The 25,771-nt window shown below is 45.6% G+C and overlaps 1 protein-coding gene across 3 annotated transcripts in view; it reads right to left on the bottom strand.

Annotated features, from left to right (window-relative positions):
* The window catches only part of CACNA1H (calcium voltage-gated channel subunit alpha1 H), a 199,371-nt gene that overhangs the window by 134,773 nt on the left and 38,827 nt on the right, over positions 1 to 25,771 (bottom strand). For all 3 annotated transcript variants that reach the window (XM_050967253.1, XM_050967254.1, XM_050967252.1), the window contains exons 5-6: positions 16,924 to 17,239; positions 1,518 to 1,610 (exon numbers count right to left, since the gene is read on the bottom strand). In XM_050967253.1, coding sequence (XP_050823210.1) covers positions 1,518 to 1,610; positions 16,924 to 17,239 — 409 coding nt within the window. The remainder of the gene's footprint in view (positions 1 to 1,517; positions 1,611 to 16,923; positions 17,240 to 25,771) is intronic.

Genomic DNA, 25,771 nt, shown 5'->3' with positions numbered 1-25,771 from the left:
CAGCCAGTGAGTTCATTCACAGGCTTACCCCCACTCGGAGCTATATATGCATATTCATCTACGGTGGGCGTGGTTTTCACTGGCTCCCAGAGACACTGCCACAGGTGCACTGAAATCAGTCCATTAACCAAAATGAAATCAGTAAATAAAAGCACCAATTGATGTCTGGGCTTTCCATGTACGTGTCCGAGTGAAGCATCTTACTGTCTGAGTTAGTCTGCATCCCAGCTAGTGTCCTAAGACCTTTCTCCAGTCCGGTGACTGGGACCAGGATTGGCCTTACATTTCATGGGCAAGAATGAAAGATTAATTGCCTTCTATTCAGGTCACATTGCCTGACGGGCACATAGTATCCTTCTAAGAAGAGGGAGATAGGGCTAGTCAAGGGTAGTGGAGCTCATAAGGGATTGTGAGGTTCTCCAAAAGGACAGGACACATCTGATGCCCCCTGTCTTTGCTTTGCTGAAGGCCATGCTGGTGGATACGGTGTCATTCTGGCTTCACCCCTTCTCTCCCTGCCCTTCCTTCTCGTTTCCCTGGTTGGCACACTGCAAAAGAACAACCTGAGGGAAACGTCCAGCATTCCTGTTACGAGAACCAATGCACGGAGACTTACAAGTGATTGATGTCAAGAGATAGACTCAAGGTGCCACTGCCTGTGTGCTGGGCTCTGCAGTAAATCTATGGATTTAATTTGGGCCATTGCTCCATGCCTCCTCTGGAGAAATCACTGGGTTACTGACATGCAGTGATCATCTCCAATCTTTAGCATCAGCCTGGGCGCCCTCTGGGAAGAACTAAGAGCGTCACCCTCAGCCCCAATTAGTCGCCTTCTGGTTTTTCTGAAGGGCTATAAACACGCAGAAATGTTTGAGGGAGTCCTAAATAGAAGCCCAGGTCTCCTGATTCCCAGCCCTATGCACTAAACCCTAGAGCACAGTAGCCGCAAAGCAAGTGCATGTATTTCTATAAGTGCTGGAAATTACACCTATAGCTGCTGCGTAGATGTCTCAGGACATCTTGCAGGAGACATTTCTGCTAATAAAGGATAATCCGACATCTGGGGTTCTACACAAGTAGTTCCTTTCTAATATAAACAAATTGCCTTCTGGAATGTCAAGGAGGCTGGGGAGTGGGAAGCAAGAGATGTGTGCTGCTTATTCTCGTTAGCAGTCCTGGCAATGAGGCACAACAGCTAGGAGAAGTCAAGGTTATAAGATCAAGACTCGGAGAGCGAGAGAGAGGGAGGGGAGGGGCCTATATGGTTTGACAAGCTGCAGCATATTTCATAAATCATATTTATATTGCTAAGAAGGACAGAGCTTTTTGTGGCATAATCTCTCACCCGCAGCAGTAAAACCACCTTTATGATGACACCCAGGGTTTGCCCTCGCGGCCCGAGTGACATGCTGACAGGGTCATCAGCACAGCACCTGGCTCTTCTCCAAGAAAGGGCCCTTATACAACTTTAACAACGAGGGGCGGGAGAGTGCGCGTGGCCAGTGAGTCATACTTACTATTATAAGCAATATAAAATATATAAAATTGTAAAAAGAATGTGCATCCATAACATAATACATGATGTCAACCCATCCTTCCAGGGTTATAACCTACGGGGAGAGAAAGAAGAGGAAAAAAGAACAAGTTACTATTAGGATCAAAGTTAATGTCAAACTTCTGCCGACGCCTGTTACTTATCACTTTGCAAAGTCTGTCAATGTTCTCGCAGTAATTCTTTCCTAGCTGGCTTAGCATCACAGTAATAAGTGCTACACATGTGGCCAAGAGACTGGCCTAAGGTTTCAAAGGAATTGAGCATGATTCAAACTGATAAAACAACACAACGAAACAGCTGAAGCACTGGTTCAGAGCCAGTGCAAAGCAGAACTTACAGCAGGAGCTGCTGCAAAGATACAGACAGGGACATGAAATCTACCTTCGTCTGTTGGTTCCATTACACTTAAAGTGAGAGGCTCCTGATTTTAAAGAGATTCTATTTTTTTAACTCCGTTCTTTGTAATATCTACTCCGAAGCTTAATGTTAAAATTGCATTATTGTTGGTGCTGAGGCAAACTGTTTGAACGAAAGAAAATTACTTAAATTAAATTGGGAATCAATTACATCCTTGCGTTTTCAATCTCCTATTGCTTAGGAAAGGAGCTGGGGATTTAATTAACACTAAGCAGCCAGTGTTCAGAGCGAAGTAACAGCCGCTGCATCATCCAAGCTATTTATTTAATTAAAATGCAGCCTAACATTCATTGCAACATTTCACACCCTGTGCTAGGTCTGATCCTGCCTTCTTTGCACAATCAATACACCTGATTATGAATTTACTGGCAGTAAACTAGACACAGGGCCAAATTCTGTCCTCGGTTATACACCAGCACATACTTGGACTCGCGCCATTGACTTTGATGACATTCCTCCAGATTTACACCACATTTGAAATGGGGTAACTGAGATCCACGATAGTCATACAGTTATGCTGGATTGACACTGGTGTGAATGAGATCAGAATCAGGCCTAATACGTGTATAGGCATATTGGCAGGTAGATTATAAAAGGACTTTATGCAAAGCTCTGGTTACAGCCACTGAGAGAGAGTCAATCTGACTTCTCCCACTTTAGTTGGTATTGCATAAGTAGCCTTAAAGTGGGAGAATTGCATGTGCAAGGAATATAGGGTCTGTCTACACTGCAGTGTAACCCCAGGGTTCAAACTCAAGCTCAAGCCTAACCTTCCTTCTGTCCACACACAAATCGCGCTAACCCAGGGCTTGGACCCAGGGTCTCAGCACCCCAAAGGGATGAAGGTTCTGAGCCTGAGACAAGCTAGGATACGGGGTTCAAACCCTATTGCTTTGCAGTGTAGACGCAGCCCCACTGGACTTGTGCTTTGGGAGCTTGTCAAAAGGATCCCACAATCCTATGGGCCAACTTTCTTTGTCTTCTGGACAGTTAAGTTTGGTGGACAGTCAAGTTTTCCCATGCTGCACCATGAACAAAGGGCTAGAGTGGCCACATTTTGGGAGGGCGCAAGGAAATCTGGGATATTGTTGGTTGGATTCAGGTCTGCGTACTTCAGTGGGGATGCTGGAGCCCCAGGTTCAGGCCTGGGTTAGAAAATTCTTAACCTAGGTTTGACAATCAGTGTAGATGCTCGAGCCCTGGGTTCTCTAACCCAGAGTCTGCTGACTCGAGTTCCACTAACCCTAAGATTACATTGCAATGTAGACATACCCATTGGTATGTAGCTCCTTTCCTCCTTTGTTTTTCTAATGGAGCTGAAATAAACATGGGTCCTTGTTGTTTGATTTTCTATGCAACAGCATGACCGTCAGTGTTCTCGCAACACTGTACCCAGGATCACCCCAAACCTGGCGGAATAGAAAGTTTCGATCATCTTGCCCCATCACATCTCTCGCCCTTATTTTACACACGTGCTGAAGGGGAGATAGGTTAAAGAGACAGAAAACTACATGTACCTGATTCTCCTCTCGCTTCAGTCACTGGAAGTCAAGAGTACCTCTATCTGATTCAGTGGTGTAAATCTGACATGACAGCAGGCTCAGGCTCTGAATCTGCTGTTTTCTGCCTTGTGTTGAATGTGGTCGAAACATTTGCACAGAACAAAATTTCTTTCATCTGAGTCCCTGGCAGTCATGTGCCATGCCAGGCAGAGGATTGTCTCCAGCACTAATTACTTCTGCTGTTTCACAGGGAATCCAAGAAGATCAAGTTGGCAGGCAGCATGGTAGTACAGCAAAAGCTTTGTTATCCGGCATATCGGAGGGATGGGGGGTTCTGGTTAGTCAAAAATTCTGGTTAACTAAGTGCTATACTTACCAATGGAGGGCGAGAGGTTGGGTGCGGGAGGGTGCTTAGGGATGGGGCGTGGGAGGGGGTGCAGGGCGTGGGCTCTGGCAGGGAGTTTGAATGCGGGAGGGGCTCAGGGCAGGGGTTAGGGCATGGGAGGGGTTTCGGGGTGCTGAATCTGGTCGGCACTCACCTCGGGAAGCTACCGCAAGTGGTGACATGTCCCTCAGCTCCTAGGCAGAGGTGTGGTCAGGTGGCTCTACACACTGCCTCTGCCTGCAGGTACCATCTCCACAGCTCCCACTGGCCGTGGCTCCTGGCCAGTGGGAGCTGCGGAGCCAGCACTCGGGGCAGGGCAACGCAGGGACCCTCCGTGGCCGTTTCTCTGCCTAGGAGCAGTAGACATGTTGCCACTTCCAGAGAACCATAAGGAGCCAAGCAGGGAGCCTGCTGGCCCTGCACCAACTGGACTTTGAACGGCCCAGTCAGCACTGCTGACTGGAACTGCCAGGGTCCCTTTTCGACCAAGTGTTCCTGGACAACTGGCAACCTTATTGAAGATTTGTATAGGGAGATACCAGAAATGCCGGTTTCTAGAGCGTTTTGGTTGATATAGTGCCAGAGAACACAGTTTTTACTGTATATCAAACTGCTGCCAGTTACCCAAGAAGGCGGGCTCCCCTGTAGTGCTCAAAATTTTATTTTATTTCTCTCCTTTCTTTCAGCGAGTCTTTTGCAGTCGTGCTGTAACAGCTGTGGTAACAGGTGTTCTATCCGTTTACACTTGGTGATGAAAAATGAGCCCAGGGACCCAAAACATATTGGATATACCTCTTCACTCAATGGGAGTTTGGCTGGCAAACCTCAAATCGAATGTAGTAAAATGATTAAATGGCAGAGGCATCTGAATGAGGGCTGCTCTGCGGTCCAATTCTTGAGGCGCTATGAAGTGCAGTGCCTGAGAAACAGCTTCAGGAACTCGGGAGTGTGCGTGGAGGGAGAACTGAACCTTTACATTAATAGAGGGTTTTTTTTCTCATGCATTACACATCATTTCCAACTGCTGTCAATCGACACACCAGATTTCTGCTGCAGTGGGCCGAAAACACTCACCCGACTCCCAGAATATTCAACATGTCATTAGGACTCGCCTTGCTGAGTCTTTTGCAAAACAAAGTGATGCAGATGTGACTGGCTCCTGGTGGATTCATTCTTACAATGCACACACAATGTCAAGTGCAGAAATACCCCTGGAAAGTTTATTCCTGAGGGATTTCTAAGGTGGCTGGAACCAGGAACCACTGGAAATCTCAACAGCAAGCTTGGTCCTCACAAGATGTCCAGCTACTTTTTCTAATCATAAAGGTAGGGCAAAGTCCACCACATGGATGCTTGTCTGAGCTGAAAGAAGCCTCTATACTTTTAGAGCCTCTCATTTACATTAAGGCCCTTTAGGTGACACTGGCAGTGTGAAGGCTCAAAATAGAATTTTCACCTGTTTTAATGCCCCTTTATAGGGGGAACCAGGCCTCGAGGCTTTTGTCCATCACTGGGTTAGATAAAATGAACTACCCAGGTTGATTCTTAGGAAGAAACTCAGCTGCCCATAGTGAAATTCCAGAGTACACTGCTGTAAATCCAGAGTAACTCTCTTAACTTTCATGGGATTACTCTTGATTGACGGTGCCCATTGGAAAACAGAATCTGATCCCTTATTTATGTCCCCAGACCAAAAACAGTTGGTGATTAGGTCAAGAATACTCTATATTGCCCGTAAAAATCAGACTTTTTTTCAGCACTGTATTGCTTGTGACTCCCCCTTCAGGCACCCTGAATGTCATATCACCTACTCTATTCAATGGAAATTACTCTCCTCGCACTTCCAATCTCCAATGTGATTAACACAGTTGACAGTATCCCCACTTGTTCCTCCAAGCCCCTTTTAAATATCTTCCAAGGACCCAAAGCACCTTTCCCTGTGCTTTGCAATCATGTCAATCTATGCTCAATAATTAAATTCAGTTCAAATCAGAATTGTTCACAGACAGACATATTAAACAGTCCCTCCAAAATGTACCAGTTCAAAGCCTCCCATAAATGCAACATGCAATTATTTATCAACAGAGATAAGGCAGCAAGAAACACGTTTCCTAATTCTGCTCTGATGAAAAAGATTTGTGCGAGATACGCAGCAAACCAAAAACGGCAGCTGGAGGGAAATAGCTGAAAGATTCAATTAAGATGATTGGCAAGCTAGGGTGCTGCCAATTGCAATAACATGCTGGAGATGGAAAGGGAAAGAAAAGCTGCCCTCTTTGCATCAGGAAGGGATTTAGTTTATGAAGACCTGGGCAAAAAATGGGACCATCATGCAAGGCAGATGAAGGTCCTGTAGAACAGACCCTGGATTATCCCTGTCTGCTTTCACCACTCCCTTAACTCTCATCTGTACGTTTTCAGCTCGGTGAGGGGTGGATTAAACCACCTAAACCCCAACAGAAGTGGGTGCTAAAACCCTGCATCCTGTCCCAGCAATTGACATGCTAGGGCCTGATTCTCTGCCTACATCAGTGCAAGGACTTGTCCCAAAGCTCATTGGAGCTAACGGAAATACACGCTTTGACTTCCTTTAGCTTTGCATCAGGCCCTATATCAGGAATTACTCAATGGCATTATACTGGTGCGCAATAGGCAAAAGAAGAGAATCACAACAACAAAGTCTCTCCTGGCCTGACTACACGGTACTTTAGTCCACACCAGTGCGGTTTTCATTTTAGTCCACACTAGCGTGTCACACAATAACTGGCCCATGTGGATCCTGTTGGCATGCGCTAAAATCTCCCCAGTATGCACTAATGTAGCCCAGTTTCAAACAGACCTATGTTACCGTTCAGTAGGGTAACTTTTCGTGGGTGCCACCAGGGTTCATAGGGGCCACTTAGCGCATGATATGCTAGTGCGGATTAAAATGTGTACCCTTCTGGTGCAGACTGACGCAATGTGTACACAATCCCTCCCTTAGAGCTTGTCTACACTACAAATGCTCTGCTGCCATAGGCATACTGATATAAACTACACCAGCAAAGCCTCTAGTGGAGCGGCAGGTTATACCGACAAAAGGATGAGTTGGTGGTGCAGTTAAATCACCTCCTTGAACAACGTAAGATATACTGGCAAAAGGATTCTGTGTGTCTACACTAGAGTTTTTACTAGGGGTTATGAGTGTTTCACACCCCTTCCTGACATAGCTAGGCTGGCAAAACTTTGTAGTGAAGACGAAATCGCAATTATCCTGGGACTGAATCTCCTGTTATATTTACACTGTCCTAATGCCATTGATTTATAGCAATGTACGTGGGAGCAGAATCAGGCCTTCTGTTCAAGTCACTCAGAATCAGCCTAAGATTTTAGATCTAAAGTCATAAGGGTGAGATGTAGATTAAAGCCAGTACCTATTAACTCAGGCATCCTCGCTGTTCAATGGGAGACAGTTTACCTAGTTTTTCTCTGTCAGTCGCCAGATCACTTTAACTCTCTTTCCGGAATTATTTCTTACTGTACGTCTACAAGTTTTCACCATCAAAGCATTGTCTCCGAGCTCTGCCAAAGTGTATGCAGAGACTTGGCCACAGCCCAGCTCGAGGTCAGGTTTTTCTTCTCTTTAGTGTCACTTTTTGAAAGAGGGAAAAAAAACTCAAACCCCATAAACTCCTTTAACCAGGAAAGTCAATGTTACTTTTGAAACACTTAAGTCTTCTCTGTATATTATAAAGCACTACGGGTGAGTGCCAGACAGACGGCTGCAGATAGAAATGAACCTTGAAGTCAGGCTAATCAATGGAGAAGTTGGCAAAAACTACCTTGTGAAGGGAAGCCGACAAGCTAAGTACTAAATGCCTAGCCTACTAAATTCTGGCCTCATCCCTGACACTAGACCTTAAACACCAGAAAACTCTGCTTTTGTATTAACTTGAGCTAGCTTGACTTGTAGAGCCATTCTTATGATGTTTGGGAGGAAAATGTTGCCTAATAGTTAGATCAAGGAACGAGAAGCCTGCACTCCTGGGTTCTATTTCCTGCTCTGACACCTTAGTCAAGTCCCTTGCTTGTTCATTTCAAAAGTTTAGGACCTGATTCAGCAAAGCACTTAAGCATACGCTTGCCTCTCTGAATCAGGGTCTAACACAGGATTGAATCCTAAACGTTTGCAAAACATTTTCAGATCCTTGCATGCCAGGATCATCTTAATTGATGTATCAGTCAACATTTATATATATATTCAAATATACACATTTCCACTCAGCCTTTCTGCTCAAGCTGGGTTCTTTTTGTGCAAGATGGAGACTATCTGGATCAAAATCCATTATTTTGATTGGACAGAGAGTCTGTGATCTGCTCTGTTTTTCACATCGCTTATCTCTCAATTTTGCTGGCCCTACTAGGAGGATTTTATGAACCTTGTCAAGACGAGTTCTGAAGATATCATAAACTGTGGGAGCTAATTAATTACCACAATGCTCTCAGTAAATTTACACGGCCTTTAGCATGCATTTTTGAAGGCCTTTTTTCTATGTATTTTGCCCTTTCATGGGCATATTGATTTGACTAACAAGCTCTGACCAGTGAATAATGGAGTATTACTTTTCCGATGCAGAGTGCTTGGCAGCTAATCAAATCATGAACTATATTTTTCAAGTTCAATTCATAATTTTAATTATTTCCTCATGACACACGCTGTTAAGTAATCTCTATGGGCAGAAAAACAGCTTTTATTACTTTGAGTAATCCTTTGAATAGGTATTTCTTCCTGCACTTTGAGGCTCGTCTTACTTTGCAAAGCATACTTAACCTTCTTGTTAGAACTTAGGAGTCTTGCAAAGGGTTAATTTACTCTGAAAAGTGATTGCAAAAATATCCGCATTGTGGAGCATGTTCATTCTCTTTCAATGGCTCCCAACCAAATTTGCTCCATTTACAAATAAAAGGATGCCGTCATTCTTTCCCCACCAATATCCAGAATTGCAAAGTCACACTGGGATCTGAAAGTTAAGCTGGGTTCTCTTTCTCCCTCCCACTGCCAATGGAATCCTACCCCAAATAGACATGTATTATGTCATTGGACAGCTCAATAATACTCTTGCCAGATCTCTAACACATTTAGTTGGGTCTAGGATTGGCGATAATACAGAAAAACGCACAAAACAGAAAAAACCCAGCTTGACTCTCAGATCCATGAGACTCAGTCCCCTTGTGGCAAAAAAAAACCCAACCCAAAACAAACAAACAAACAAACAAACAAACTGTCCAAGGAGTGGCCTGTTAGCAGCCTCCGTTCTAGCACAGGGCCCCAGGAATTCTTATCACTAGGACTCTCAGGAAGGACAGTAATATGGTGCAATGTTATCACGAAGGGAATATTAAAATCATATTAGATACACAGAGATGCTCAGAAATGATTGTTTGGGACATCTGTAACTTTTTCCCTCCTCTTGCTAAACATAGACCTCTTTTCTAGCAAATTTCAAACATCAGCCATTTTTTCCCACAGCCCTGTTCAAAGAAAGGCTCCCTCTTAGAGCTGATATTTTTCAGTTAAAACTTTTTTCCAGTGAAAAATGCAAATGTGGTGACACCAAAATATTTAGCAAATTCATTCATTTAGGGGAAGAAAACCCCAAACTTTATAAAAAAATTGAAGTGTTTCATTTTGACTTTTTCAAAAAAGAAGTTTCTATTTTTCGATTCAGATTGGCTTTTTCATTTCAAAATTTCCTTTTGTTTTATTTTAAAAAATAATAAATGTTAAAAAATGCTCAAAATTGAAACAGAATGTTTTGTTTGACCTAAAACGTTTACTTTTTTAAACACAACATTTCTAAAAAACTTCATTTTCTGCTTTGATCTGAAACAAATGATTTTTCAGAATGACCATTTAAGAAAAAATCTCTTATTTACCCAGCTGTTTTCCTGATCATCCACCTGATTCTGTGGCCAATAACCATGCAGTCCTACTGAGCTCAATGAGAATGCAAGCTTACCTCAGAGGGCAGAATTTGCACCTAAATATTCAAAAGTTTCTGAAAGCTTATGACCACCTCCCTGTACCTTCTCTCTCTTGATTCTACTCCAGTGAGTGACTCCCCATGGAAAAGAAGTTTCTAATTTCAATGTGAACTCAGTTTAAAAGCAAAACTGGGGAACTACTCTGGAGAAAAAGAAAGAAAGAAATTAACATGCTGCCTTAGGGCCTGATTCAAAGCCCATTGCAGTCTATGGAAAGGCTCCCATTGACTTCAATGGGTACATTTGATCAAGCTTTCCTCTCGCTCTTGCTCCCAGTGAGGATCCAAGTCTGCTATGTAGTCCCAGCTAACAGAGTCACCCCTTAAGTTGAAACTATAGGGGCTTGTGCTTCTACTGTTGAAAACCCTGTGTTTGATGCCTGTCGATGACCTTGGTGTTTGATATATACAGCCATGGCTCCAGCAAATATGGTTCATACACTGCTGGCTTTCTCTGATAAACAAGTGGTTATCAGGTGAATGTACCATGGTTTGAATTAAGGACACATACGTTAAGGACACACTTTCCCCCACTTTTTTGCAGTGAAGACAACCAAACACCACTCCCTCCTTTCCAGGTGGTTTCTGCCACTGAGGGCAGGATTTTCACCTATACATTTTTATTTCAAAACAGCAGACTCTGTCCCTTTAAAACGAATGCCCCTTACTCTCCCTTTGCTGTTGAACCCGATAGCAGCCATGGCCAGCGAATCTGAGGACCTATCAGCTTTGGTGGCAAGGAGCAGAACATGATGCCTTTGAATGAAATTATCTAATCCCAACAGCAACTTCTGTAATGAGGAGGATGTTATCTGACTGCCTATCCATTCTGCACTAAATAATGCAAAATCCTTATATCCCAAGGATCACCAATTTTAGATGAATGCTGGCTATAACAACAAATCATATCTTAGTACATATTAATGAGGTTTGATTTACCATGATAATTATCCTTGGTCTTCATTGCTTTTGTAAAGTACTTTATGCACAGGGAATGTATTTAACTGAGAACCATAAACCAGTCTGAAAAGAGATCAAAGCTGAAAGGCAAAGCCTGCACACAGCAATTCCCTTAGCAAGAAAAATGGAATCCAAGCCAATATGGAACTCACAGAAGATCCTCACTTTGACTACAGCTACACACAAAAGTAACTGTGCATTCCGTATGGGCTAGAATTCTCCCCCAACTCTGAATTAACTCCTCTCTCACAATGCATGACAAGTGGGATGCCTGCAAAATTACTCTGATTACTGGTAGATTCTAGTGCAGCCTTTATTACTTCCAAGGAGGACAGTGTTAAAAACTCTGCACACCATGTCCTCAACTGGAGCTCATCTAGGCTGAAAATCATTAACACGGATTAACATGAGGGACGTTTGGATCTTCTTGAGAATGGCTCTAGAAGCATATATCAGACTTGCTGCAGGTTTTGCTTTGAACGGGATGGGATGATGATGGAAATTTTTAAGAAGTTAGACAAACATCTGTCAGAGAAAGCCTAGGTATACTTAATCCTGCCTCAGCATGGGGGGAGAGGGGTGATGAACGAGATGACTTCCTGGGGTCCCTTCCAGCCTTCCATTTCTATGAGTCTATGTTGCTTCCACTCCAGCATAAATGGAAGGATTCCCAAGTAAGAGAAAAGTTTCTCAAGGAACTTTTTAAGCTAGCGAGTGTATAACCCATGTTGGTTTCCCTTTGATGTGGGCAGCAGGGGCCACTCAAATCAAGCGGGAACACTACATTAGAGCTGGCTGAAAGTTTTTGGTCAAAAAGTTGGTTTCATGAAATCATTTGTTTAACCCGTCCCCCCCAAAAAACACCCTAAACATTTTGCTACAACATTTTTTAAACTAAACGGCAGCCAGAAGTTCTCCATTGCCTAGGCATGTGATCAAGATAACACACAGAACTCTCGTGGTCGCTGACAGCTCCTTTAATATGACTAAGTATTTCAGGCATTTTTCTCTGAGAAGGTGATTCTGCATTTCCTTTCCTGGGCATTCTTGTCATGCTGCTTGCTTGCCAAGCCTCTCTTGCACACTACCGGGTTTTTTCAGTGACAGCAGCAGTGTATATAACAGCCTCCACAGAGAATTCTCTCACTGGAGCCTTCTGACAAAGGACTAGATACACGCTGCTTATCCGACTTGATTAACTCTTCTTCTTGGAGAAATGGTGCATGAAAAGCGATATGCCCTTGTGTTTGAGATGGGCCTGAAACCAAAACCCTCCCGAAGTTTAAGGTCTGCACCCCAGTCTCGCAGCCTGACTAATTTCCATAGGGCTTTCCAACCGTAAAAGCCCTTAAATGGTATATAAACTTCTCCCAGGACTGAAATACAGCCACCTCTGGTGTGGAACATATCACATAAGAGGGCATAGAGAAAGTCAAAAACAACAGTGAGAGAGTGGCCTCCCAGTGCCCTTCCTTAACTGCTTAGACACAACACTCCCCTCCTGTGCCATTCCAGTTTCACCAGAGATTCAAGGACATATTGAAACAGATTGTCCCCTACATTCCTTCATCAATTCCTACCTAGAACTGATGTCACGGTCACCCCAAAAACTGCCTGTATAATTTTGCCCAGAGTATACTTTCTTCAGAAGGATCCATTGTGGGCCCTGCCCTTCGTAGCTCGAGATGGAAAATGAAATGATACAAACAAAGCAGCCTGAATCACCTCTCCTCTCCCTGCACAGTATCTCATAGCAACACTCCGGCTCCCTTGACACAGCAGACTTTTATTTCACTTAGGCCCTGCAGTACGGTAATTTCTGGTGTAGATGGTGGCAGTGTTTTGATGTCCTGCGAAACAGGATCTGTAATTCAGATTACATTAGACTTTTCTTAGGTGGGTAATTCATCATTTGTAGTACGACAATACCCATAATTACAACTCTTATTGTTGCTACTGAAATTCATGTGCAATAAAGGGATCTTAATATCATGCCAAACCTCACAGTTAATTTAGGTTCCATCTCCTTTCATTTATTCTGTAGTAAGATAATTAGATCACATAATTCGCCATTGAACGTGCCTTCGTAACAAATACATACATGAATCAGCCTATTACACAACAAATGAAGGGAATCAAAACATGAATAATTTGTAGGATTACATGAGGAATTATTATCCTCGCATACACATGGATGCAGCCATAGTCCTTATTAAATCTTTTGTGAATTTATTATCAGGATGGTCTTGAGTCTTCTTGCTGGGGTTCCTTGGGCCCAGATTTGTAACGGCGTTTAGGCTTCAAAGAATCATAGAATATCAGGGTTGGAAGGGACCTCAGGAGGTCATCTAGACCCATCCCCTGCTCAAAGCAGGACCAATCCCCAACTAAATCATCCCAGCCAGGGCTTTGTCAAACCTGACCTTAAAAACCTCTAAGGATGGAGATTCCACCACCTCCCTCGGCAACCCATTCCAGTGCTTCACCACCCTCCTGGAGAAAAAGTTTTTCCTAATATCCAACCTAAACCTCCCCCACTGCAGCTTGAGACCATTGCTCCTTGTTCTCCATGTTGCAAAATCTGACCTGATTGATTTAGGAGCTTGAGGCTCATTTTCAAAAATGGGTTTAGGCACTGGGACCTAGACCCTCCAAGGGATTCAGCAGCCAACCACCACTGCAGTGAGGTGCCTGAACATCTTTTGGTAACTAGGTCTTGGGAGCCTACATCCCACTGACTTTCCATGATACGTCTACACGGCACGCTCCTGATGGCTGCATGCAGACTACATACACGGCACGCCCTCCTAGCATGGGTATATATAACAGTGTAGACAGTGAGGCTCTGGCTAGGTCAATAAATGAATCCTGTCGGTATATACCCTACATGGCACTGTACATCCCCAAGCACTGTCTCCCACATTTACACTGCATTTTTAGCAGTGTAGTGTCTTGCTGCCTCCCTGCTGCTAGAGGCTTTCCCTGACACAAGGAAAGGCTCCAGCAGGAAGGAAGCAGCGGGAAAAGGTTTCTGCAGCCTCCCCGCTTTTCCTCTGCCTCCCCCGTCAGAGCCTTTCACTGGCACATGAAGCTACACGCTGCAGCGTGGATGCAGCTGGCTTTTCATTTACCTACACGCCGCCGCCAGTGGTGTGCAGTAGATGTAGCCAAGAGATTTGGGGCACATCTATGCTTTGAGGTTGGAGGGTGATTCCCAGCACCAGGAGATAAACCGGCGGCACCAATCAGGAATATTAAAAGTTACAGAGGCTGCTACTATTTTGACACATTAATTCCAGGTGGGTACCAATGCATTTTTAAAATAGTGGATGCCTGGGACTCATCTAAACCCTTCTGGATGCATTTTAGAGCAATAGATAGCAGCAGCAACATAACTCAAGATGTGCCACTGGGACAGCATTTGAAAGCAAAGAAAATATGTGCATCGGCCTATCTTCCTTGGAGCGGGGCTTCTTAGAATGCTAAGGGAATAGAAGAATAGAGGGACATTTAGAAAAGAAAATCACACCAATTACAAATGCCAACAGGTAATTATTAGCAACTAACATAATTAAAAGGAAGAAATAAGCAGTGGCAGAAGCTGAAGAGCACTGTTGATGGGAATTAAGACCATACGATCAGGACATTCCTGCATATCAGAAAGTGGGAAGACCAGGTCATGTGAGAAAGGAAAGCACAAACTTTGCAACAAAGTTCACCTATCCATGAGTATTTGGGTCAGTCCTTCACCCCGCCAGCCTTACCTTTTCCCTACTCTTCCTTCTGCGTCTTTGCTTCACCCGCTCTTCTTACTACTCTCCAATTTAACCTTCTCTTACGTAATTCACCAAACTACAAATCAGCGGCTAAAAACAGCGGTATGTCACACCCATCTTCATTGCAGGTCTCACTGCAACAATCTCCCCCCTTTGGCAACACATATGTGTTATTTACCACACATTGCACAGCCGTGTAATATATATGCCAACATGCTACTCACAGTGAAGGGGAGCAAAATATGGCAGCAGGACCGGCGCTAGAGTTTTTCGCGCCCTAGGCGCACGGCCATTTCGCCGCCCCGCCTGCCGCTCCTGCGGCACCGGTGGAGCTGCCGCAGCCACTTCTGCGGAGGGTCCGTTGGTCTGCGGCTCCGGTGGAGCTGCCACAGCCGTGCCTGGGGGAGGTCCACCGGAGCCGCGGACCAACGGACCCTCCGCAGGCACGACTGCGGCAGGTCCACTGGAGCCGCCTGCTGCCCCCACCCCGGCAAAATGCCGCCCCCCGAAAATCCTGGCGCCCTAGGCGATTGCCTAGTTTGCCTCAATGGAAGCGCCGGCCCTGTATGGCAGTGCAGGGCTGGCCTTACTATGAAGTGAACTGAGGCGGCCGCCTCAGGTGCCAGACTGTGGCGGGTGGAGGAGGCATCACTATGACTCATAGTGTAGAAAATTGTTTGGGGTTCATCTTAACCTGCTAACATGTGAAAACTACAAACTAGGATTTTACCTTGTGTTAGTTACCACGTTAGCTAACACAAGATAAGCACACACCATTTTTCCTAGGGAAGACAAGGCCTCTACGGTAAGTTGATCAGATGATTCCTGCATGGTAATCTACTTAGAAGTCACTGCTGTTGGGATCGGAAGTGACTCCTCCTTTGGGCTAATCTACACACAAAGCTGCACCAGTTTAACTAAAGGTTCAGTTCAGTTAAACTAATGTAACTTAGTGCATGTGTAATGCACTCACCAGTGTGTGTTCAAAGTCTGCTTGTGTGCTGATGCACAGAGAAGAAGAGTTGCTACGGCCCCTCAAATTGTAGCAAGCTCATGTTTTTAGTTCTGGATGTCCCTGGCACAATCCTGGCCAGGCCAGCCAGAAGGTACACATCACAGATGGATTTGCATACTTTGGTTTAAACTGGACTTGCCTCAGTTCAGCTTGCACATGTAAGCCAAGTTTACACTGAGGTACTCTGTCCACACACAAAGTTGCACCACTTTAGTTACAGCAGTGCAACTTGTGTGTAGAAAAACCATGTTCCTTCCGTACCTCTTGTATAGGGAACAGCTTCAGCCAGACTCTTCTAACCTTATTCCCCAGGTTTGTATTACTCTGGGTTGGTCTTAACAGAAACTCGCACCAAAGAACTAACCTATTCTTGTTTTAGAATAAATGTATATTATAATTTGATATTCCTAAATCAAAACAGAACACTCATTTGGGAAAAAACAATGCCCACGCATGGATGCGAACTGAAATAACATAAGGTGGGAATTAAAAGTTAAAGTTGGTGTGTAGGCTATCCCTAAGCCACAACGGCCTCCGGACCAGAAACTTTACAATCTATTGCTTTTGACCTCAGGGACCAGTGCACCAAGGACTTGATTATCTGATACATTACAGCTTAAGAAGCCATTTAAACATCTATGGTGAATAGAACACACTCCCATTCTGACCTGATTGCACTTTGCACTGGTGTAAATGACTGCACAAGAAGAACATCTAAATATACAGATTTTCATAGATTTTAAGGCTAGAGAAGACCATTAGGATCATCCCATCTGACCATCTGTATAACACCGGCCAGACAGTTTAACCCAGTAATACTTGCATCAAGCCCATATCTTGTGGTTGAGCTAGAGCATATTTTTTTTTAGAAAGATGTTCAATCTTGAATTAAAGGCTTCAAATGATGGAGAATCCACCACATCCCTTTGGTAAATTGTCCCAATGGTTAATGGCCTTAACTATTAAAAATGTACCTTATTTCTAGACTGAATTTATTGAGTTTCAGTTTGCAGCCACTCAACCTTGTTATGCCTCTGTCTGCTAGATGAAAAACCCTTCTACTATCAGAAATCTTCACTCCCTTTTCTAAAATGTATTGATAAATATCATAGTTTGCCTCTCTCCAAACAGCACAGAGTTTATTCTTTGGTTAATTTACCTGACACGTCCCATCTATTTACCAGTTTCATTCTATTGCAGGCATATTCCTTTTTCAACTAACATCTGTCAAAACCCCTTCAAGCAACATGGGAAATAACAAGATAAAGCAAACAGTTGCAAAAATCCTACCTGAAAAATAGCTATCCAGGCATAGCCAATGTTATCAAAATTAATAGCTCCATTGTGCGGGTTTACATCCCCTGCCTTGCATACGTTGTAATATTGGTTCCAGTTTATGCAGGCGTTCCTGTTGCTGAAATCTGGGTTATACAAGTTTTGGTTGTAGGAGTCCATGCTCAAGGTGCACTCCACCCTGTACTCCTTCCTGTTCGGGATATTGGAGCATTTCTGCATGCCGTTATCCCGATGGGACGAGCAGATGAATGGATTCTCCTCCCCTTCTTCCGGCTGGTAATACGGCTGCGGGAAAGTAATGTTGTATGTCCTAATGGGAAAAAAGCAGATGAGAGAGAGTCGGTGTCTTATACCATCATTTGTTTCATCAGAAGGAGATGCCATGGACTGGTAGATGCTGATTTTGACACAGGATTTAGAATTGCTTTTCTCCTTAGACTCCCAAAGTAGGTTAAAACAAGGTATGGCTGGAGCACAGGGAAAGAGTGGCAGAACCTCACCTAAAAAAAGATCTGAGTGAACAGGAGTTAAGAGCGTTATTCTAAACCAGCGGTCTTGGAACTACAGCGAATACAGTGAGAAAAGGAAGTGTAACCCTTGGGTTAGTAGAACTCACGTTAGCAGACCCTGTTAACCTAGGGCTTGAGCGTCTACATGCATTTGTAAACCCAGGTTAGGAATAGTTGAACCCTGGATCCCAACCTAGGGTTCCAGTGTCTACACCACATTCTGCAGGCCTGAGCCCAACCACTCATATTCCAGACTTCCTAGCACCCTCCCAAAATGTGGCCGCTCTAGCCCTTTGTCCACTGTGCAATATAGCTAAACTTGGCTGTCCACCAAATTGACTTTTCAGAGGACAAAGAAATTCGGCCCATAGGATTGTGGATACTTTTGGCGGACTCCCAGAACACCAATCCGATGGGGTTGCATCAACATTGCAAAGCAATAGGGCTTGAACCCTGGGTCCTGGCTTGAGTCAGGCTCGGACCCTCCCCACCCGATCCTGGGACCAAACCCTGGGTTAACACGATTGTGTGTAGATTAAAACAGGGTTTGGCGTGAGCCTGAGTTTGAACCCTGGGCTTACACTGTAGTGTGGATGTACCCTAATGCCAGATGATGGGAAAAAGTGTCTAGGGTTGAGTCATTTCTTGGAATAGCAGAAACGGACCGACAAACCAGGACAACAACACCGTAATGATGGAGGAAAGAATGAAAAAAAAAAAAGCACAGAATGCTTACAAGCATTTCCAAGTTCTCAAATGTGTAGGGCTCAATCTAGCTCCCACTGAAACCTTGCCACAGACATCATCAAGAGCAGCCTCACGGGGACAAGCCGACAAACAGCATTCCTGGGAGGGAGGGCTAGTTGATCCTGGAATCATCTCTCTGAGGAAAGGCTCAAAGCACTGGAGAATGGACCCTGGAGGTGGGGGTGAACTAGAAGACCTAATAAGTCTTCTCCATCCCTAGTTTTTTATGACTGGATTTTATTAGATACCCCTAGTGCATCGGACCTTGCACACTGACAGTCTGACAGTCCACTGGCAAATATGGATGACTAATAGATGGGGAACTCTAAAGGTCTGCTCTGAAAACCTGAGGAGAAGAGCAGGGCCTGAATTCTTGCCTACAGCAGGAAACTGAAAAACCTGCTGTAGCCATCTCAGCCACTCCATGCCCAACCACCCAGACACAGAATTTTTCTTTGGAATTGGACAGATAATGGACATTAATTACATCCAAATTTCTTAACTCCTCCTTTTTATAAACACAGACAATAACTGGGTCTCCACAACGGTCTTCTTTGCAGCTATCTTCCTGTTCATTCTCTGTTCTATTCACTGGCTGCCGTGCTGGATGCCCTGAGATTTTAGTGACTGTCCCGATAGCCTGCGAAATCCCTCAAAAGTCTGAATTTAGTGCTCAAAGTTTGAGGTTAGAAAACAGTTATGCCATCCTGGCTTAGCCCCTTTTATCCAGTCCTCAGCTTTCAAACTCTTCCATGCTTATTAAAGCGCAGAAGTCAGTCATTAACTTAGAAAGACATAGGACAACAGGGATTAAACAGCGTACAGCTCTCCCTCAGCAACGGCCTCTTACAGAGTGTCAATTCTGGGATCCTGCACAGAGATGGAGTTAAATCTGCTGATGCACCCTCATTGCCAGACCAGAAGTTGCAGGAGCCCAGAAGTGTAAAAAGGCTTGGAGTCTCCCTCTTGGGCAGAGGCAACTCAGAGCAGGGGCAGGGAGGTTTTGCAAACCTACAAAGAACTAAGCTGAAGAGGAAGCTTATGTTCTGTGGCCCTTAAGAACACAGGAAAATGCTGGGATCAGGGAAGAGCTTTGGCCACTACTCTGGCTAATGTGCGTGTGCACTATGTTGAGCGTAGGCCTATTCAATGAGCCTGATACAACTTCCATTTAAGCTAGAGGGAATTATACCATTCATTTTCAGGGGAGCTGGATCAAGCCCTATATTGCCAGCACTGTTCCTAGATCAGAATTTAAGTCACTTCCCTCCCACGCAGGGTTTGTTCCTGCCTCCTCCATACTCCATCCCACCTCCAGCATTTCAATAGTTGGATCTGCTTTTTATCCAAACTACCAACCAGCTACAGGGCTATCATACATTCCCTGCCCACCCTATTGGTCCATTCCTTGGAGCATCCTCAGGGCCAGAAGGTGTTAAGGGTCACCCTGATGATACTTATTCATTGGCAAAGAGAAAGAGTGTTGCCATGACCAAGGATCAGCGGCATTATGGAAACCAGCCAGGCTGGAGTCTGCAAACAGGGAGGACAGTGGATTTATCATGCTAGCTGGCAAACATCAAAGGAGGACGAATGCTTGAAGATCTGTTTATTTACCTTCTTAGAGAAATGAAAAAGCTGCATGTAAATAGTGTGACGTCCTGACCCTGAAATGCACCCCCTACAAATGCATAATCCCACCATTTTGCCATCGCTATAGCCAGTGGATAGACGTGCCTTCAGTTCCTCACTCACCAGCCATCTAGGGACCACAGATTCAGCCTGCCTGGGAACCGCCTGGAGTCAGGAGGAATTGAGTCCAAGCATAGAAGCTAGATGGGGAGAAACTCTGAATTCTAGTAGCTTGGAGAGTTGAATTCCAACCCTCACACCCAGGGCCAGGCTATGGGGCTGAAGCACAGCTCCCCAGACAGTATCCTTCTGAGCTATGGGTAGGAAGAGCAGCTGCAGGGGGGAGGCCTGCAGCTTGCTGCATCCATATCCATGCAGAACCTGCGGTCCCTGCCCTGGGCTTGCCCCCTCATTGCTCTCTGCGCTGCCACAGGGAATGCTGCTGGGAAGGCTGCCGGTGCTGTAACAACCCTCTCATCCCCCTCCCAAATTGGCGAGTCCCCACCCAGGAGCCAGCGCAGCGTTCGGGGGAGTGGCCCCCCTGCACCCTGTGAGGGAAGAGGCCGCAGCCCCACAGAGAGAGGCGAAGGCTGAGGGACTCTCTCCTGTTCACTCAGAGGGCTTGTTAAGACTAGACTAGCTTCCCCGAAGCACCGTCCTTGGCCTCAATTAAGCAGCGACCCGGTGTCCGTCTCCCATCTGGCAGGCCGTGGAACTCATCTCTGAACCAGACTCATTAGTCTACAGTCTGGGAGATAACGTTTTTAAAGAGCTGGAACCAGCACCAAAGGTTCTCTCCGCCGCAGGTCTCCAGTCGCCTCGCCACCCTATCTCTGGCTGCAGGAGGGAACAGTACGGTCTCTAACGCTCGGCTGCTTGAACTCTTGCACACACGGGATCTTTCCCTTCCCGCGTCACCTCCTTTTGTTTGAGAAGCCCTCACACTTTTCCCTTTCAAGCTCGACACTGAAATGTTCCCAGCTGCCATTCAGCAGGTCAGGCCTGGGCAAGGAGCAGGGGGATTGCCTTGCATACTGTGGCAAGTTATCACCTGAAAAGCTGGCCCACAGCAGCTTGGCTTTAATGAAATATTTATTCCTTGCTGCTCTCTGATCATTACTGTCCATGGAAGGGATCCAGCTCTGCTGCCCACTTGTCTATGCTGCCTTTTTTTTAACTAAGTTTAAATGCTGTGTTTGAATTAGTTGTTCAGGGAAATATTAACAACTCAAACTGCAGTCAGGCATAGCGAGGAGAGTGGCTGTAGGTTCCTGCTGTCCCCCACACACCTCAACCTGACAGGCAGCCCCCAGTCCTGGCCTCTTCACACCCACAGAGCTTGATCGATGTCCCTGAACTCAGACCGGCCAAACCCCCTGCTTCCAGTCCTGGGCTTGTCCCCTGAGCTCTGCTGATGCCCCCAGCCTGTAGCCATACGCCCTGGGTCTCTCCTCTCCCTCAGCTCGGCCAAAGCCCCTCATTCCCACCTCGCAGCCCTCCTGCTATGTCACCCCTGGGTCCCTCCAGAACAGAGACTGTCAAACATTGCAGACCAGGTGTTAGATTCCACAGCTGTGCTTTTAAGGGTCTAAGAATACATATCCCTGGAAAAGGAGTGGGCTGCTCTCCAGGGAAGGCCCTTTTGGAAGATGCCCGTTTGTCAACCTGACCATTGCAACTGTCTCTTGAGGTAATGGCACAGCAGCTCTGAAGGGCGCAAGCATGGAGGAAGGAAACCAAGAGGAACACCAAACAATGTGTCTCTCCCTGTCCTTCTCTGTGGGGAAACCTCAGCTTGCTTTCCTTTGTTTCTTAAGGACCACAGACCAACATGATTTTGCCAGGGCTACCTACTTCCACCTCAGAAAGAAGGCCCTGAGAATTGTGGGGGAGCTCCCTGTCAGAGGAAGTCTGAGGCCTATGAGACAGCCCAGACGGCTCTTCCAGGGGTTCCAGTTCCCTCACATGAACCACCCCCCACAGCACCCTCTCCAGTTCCCGGTCATTTTGTCCCATCCAGCTCTGGCACCAGGAAGCCACTGCAGAGATGCAATTCCCGGTCCTTCTCCATTCTCTGCCTACAAAAGTCTGGTTCTGCTCTCTGCAGCATGCCTTTCTGTGGTGAGGCTCCAGTGGTCTCATAATTAAGGGTGGGGGGGGGGGGTTTGCCAAAGGCTAAGGGGTTTCACAGGTGGACAGGAGGCAAGATGTGGATACATGCAGGTAGGAGAACCCAGTTTTAGGTGCAGCATCGGGCCCCACAAAATCTAGGACTGGCAGTGTTTTTTGTCCCCAATAGCATCACAAATGGGGTTAGGATAGTGCTACCATAAGGTCTGCTCATTAATTTCAATTTTATGCTGCATCCTGCTAATAAGGGTTGCCATACCACTGTGATGTCATGTCGGTGCGTCACAAGCCCAACATTGCCAGGTCAGGAAGTTGGGCCAGTCCATTAGTTCATCACATCTTCATGTCAACGCAGCCACGTTATTTTGTTGCTGCACTATGGTGCAACATCATCCTGCACTGTCGCGACAGCACAATACAAAGCCCCAACAATGCCACATGCTGACAGATCACAACCACGTTTCCTGCAGGTGCAGGGATTGCAACATCAGGCTCATGACATAGTCCCACAAGATCGCTCTTTTTTTTCCTGCAGGATCAATTTTCAATAGGTGTCAGCTAGCAACAGGTCCGAACAAAACCCTGGCTCCAAACTTCATGGCATGGGTCCACCTCCAGAAATGGCTTACAGCAGAAATTAACTAATTAGCAAACTAGAGGGAAGCCTGGCCAGGAGCAGCCATTCTGTGGTTCCTCTGGAGTCCTCTTTCTTGCCGAAAAAGTCAAGTTTGCCTCACTAAAAGCAACTCCCCTCTTGGTGCACAGAACAAACTTCAGACAAACCCAAATTCCAATTAAAAGCAATTTGGCTTTTCAATAAATCCATCTCCAGGCATGTCCCTGGGAAGAGTAAGCCGAGCATTAACAAGGAGCGAATCAGCCATCTCAAACTCTTTCTGTTGTGGCAGAATTTAAAAAAAAACAAAACCAAAAGCACATTACCGAGGGCTGTATTCTTATCTCCAATCTGATTTAATTAGTCTGGGATTAGTTTATGGTTCTGGAAGGCGAAGATAACTGGGGGCATTAATTGCTGCATGGCTGGTGTGTGCCTTTTCACTAATCTTTACTTACACCTGTAATTTCTGGGGCAAAGCAATGGAGTGTCAGAGCCTGGGACTTTTCACTCTGTTTGTCTAGCACTCGTGCAGATCCACTAGTACCAGTAATGTTGAAGTGCTAGTGCAGACCAAGCTCAGATACTTTACCACTGGTTTAGCGTGAAAAGTGCAAGGGCAGACACGCGATCTGCTCTGTACAGCACCATGCACATCTAAGGCGCAATGTAATAATTAAATAAAAACAATCAATAAATAAGGAAAAAAGCAACAGGGCTCAGACAGAACTTATATTTTACTTTCATAGAATCAAAGAATATCAGGGTTGGAAGGGACCTCAGGAGGTCATCTAGTCCCACCCCCTGCTCAAAGCAGGACGAATCCCACATTCAGGGTAAGGGCCAGTCCTTGTTTCTGTGAGGTGCATAGTGAACTTCCAGGTCTCGCTAATGAGAATTTAATTAAATCCCGTAAACACAGCCATACTGCTTTACTTTTAACCTGTTGCTTTAAGCCTTCACATAAGTCCTTCTACAAAGTTATGGCACTCAGTAACTGCGTTCCAGGGACGGCACAAACTTCGCAGGGCAGCGCTGATGGTAGGATTTGCTGTGAAGTTTGTCTCCTCTGCCCCCCTGGTAACTGAAACACTTCTCAAACAAACATCCAATCAGCTCCATGGATTGGGAAATAGAGCGAGTCCAATGGATAATTTGCTATTTAATGGCAAACTGAGCTAGTTACATGTCATTTCTCACCCAGCCACCCAAGGGTCACCCTGCTCTAGACGGGATTCTATGATTTTTCTGCTCTACTGCTGCCATTGCTGCTTGGAAAGTGGTGTTCTGCCTTTGACTCCTTCCGCAACCCTGCTAACTCTGTGAGTAATGCCCGTCCGTTTGCCACCTGCAGCGCTAAAATCCTTGCCGGCCAGACCAATCTTTGGGTGTGGAAGGGGAGGACTGGTGGGAACATCTTAAATAACAAAATCAGACCAGAGGGCAACTGAGAACACGTCTGTGAGTTTTTCAGCAACTCTGGGTATATTTACTTATGGAATCCGTAAGTGCAGGGGAAGTCACAGCAAAGCTTCTAAGATGGAAGCCTGAGGTAACGAGCATACTGCAACTAGAGAAGCAGAACCGCAGTGCTCAGCTCCATCACCTCATGATTCCAGATTTTAGGGGCCTAGTGGAGCCATTAGCTAAGCAAGCAATAACGTGAGATTATCTGGGGGCAGGAGTGGAGAAAGAATAGATTTTTCTGTTATAAAATAACAAATAATAGCTAGCTCTTCTCTGGCACTTTTCCTTAGTAGTTCTCAAAGCTCTTTACACAGGCAGACAGTAGCGTTATCCCCACTGTACAGGTGTGGAAACTGAGGGTCAGTTATTAAGCTGTTAGATCTAAGGCCCAGTTTAGAAGGGGGTATAGGAAGATGTTCCTCTAACATTCATCCCTGCAAATTAAATGACTGCTTCAAAACAGGGGCTATTCACTCACCAAATCTCTGAGCCTGCACCAGCCACAATCTTGTCGGAGACTGCATGGTTTAACAGTTAAAACTCAAGGACCAAGCACGGGGGAAGTCCCAGCTAAACCAATGGCTCCTGTGCAATTTGTCTTATTCATCCACCCAGGCATTTTTAAGAGAAGCATCAGTAAACCAAGCTGGGAAATCGCTACCAACACTGCAATAAAAAACTGGAGTCTGCTTCTCTGAGCTGAAGAGGCCCAGGGGAAATAAATGACATCTTATTTATATGGAATCTAGGGCCTGGAAATAGACAGAAGCATGGCAGCAGGGATCTCTCCCTTATTGGATTTGCTTCAGGATGGCACAGGCAGATGCAACACCAGCTGAAGTCAAATGGGGTACAGAGGCTCAGCATCTCTGAAAATCCAGCTGCCTATTGCGTATGGTAGAGATTTATGGGGCCTGTACACCGGTGAAACCATTCAGCACAAAACTCTAGTTTTTCTTCATCCTGTATAATTTGCCTTTTCCGTGGAGAAATAGCAAACACACAAGCTCTGCCGTTCAGATCCTTTCCCAGGGAGAACCTTAGAACAGCTCCACAATGGAGCTAGGACGACTCACACCAGCTGAGGATCTCCCTCTCCTTCCGGCTTGGGCCCAGTGCATCAGATAAAACTCTGTTCCTGGGCTCAAGGGAGGGGTCTAGCCATCACCCCCAGGGTCAGATATCAGTCTTCCCCCATCCCAGTCTCTCCCTTCCTGTTCTTGAAGCAGCCGGTTTTATGGCCCCTTCACTGGAGAGCTGGAGTGAATGTGGATTGCTATTAACTCCTTATTTGCCAAGGCCAAGGCGAGCTCTCCATGCCCTGTCTCAGGGCCTCACACTGGGCCCCATTTCCGGCCCACAGGACGTGTCAGACTATACAGAGCATCTGCATCTTGAGTTGAAGAGAAAGAGACGGCACATTAAAACATTGCATCTTCTCAGCCTGCCTGAATTCCTCCTGCCCACCCACAAGCCTCTTTTGTTCCAAGGGAAATTTCCATCCAAAAACAGGCTGAAGAACAGTCTAAGTGCTGTATTCCTGCTGTTCTTGTTATGCAATCGAATGTTACGTCGTCACACAGAGAGAGGGAGATTCTTGTGGAGGATTACAATGTGCCAAGACACGTGTATAAGTGTGTGGACGTTTTCAGGGGAGAGAGAGCAGGAGCACATGGAGGTAGCTGAAAGATCTGGAGAGGGGGTAAGGAAGAGTAAAAAAACCAAAAGCCCACACACCAGA

Source organism: Gopherus flavomarginatus, chromosome 9, assembly GCF_025201925.1.
Source record: "Gopherus flavomarginatus isolate rGopFla2 chromosome 9, rGopFla2.mat.asm, whole genome shotgun sequence".
Taxonomy (NCBI): domain Eukaryota; kingdom Metazoa; phylum Chordata; order Testudines; family Testudinidae; genus Gopherus; species Gopherus flavomarginatus.
The sequence above is the reverse complement of the archived record's forward strand: the minus strand, read 5'-3'. Positions and strand labels throughout refer to the sequence as shown.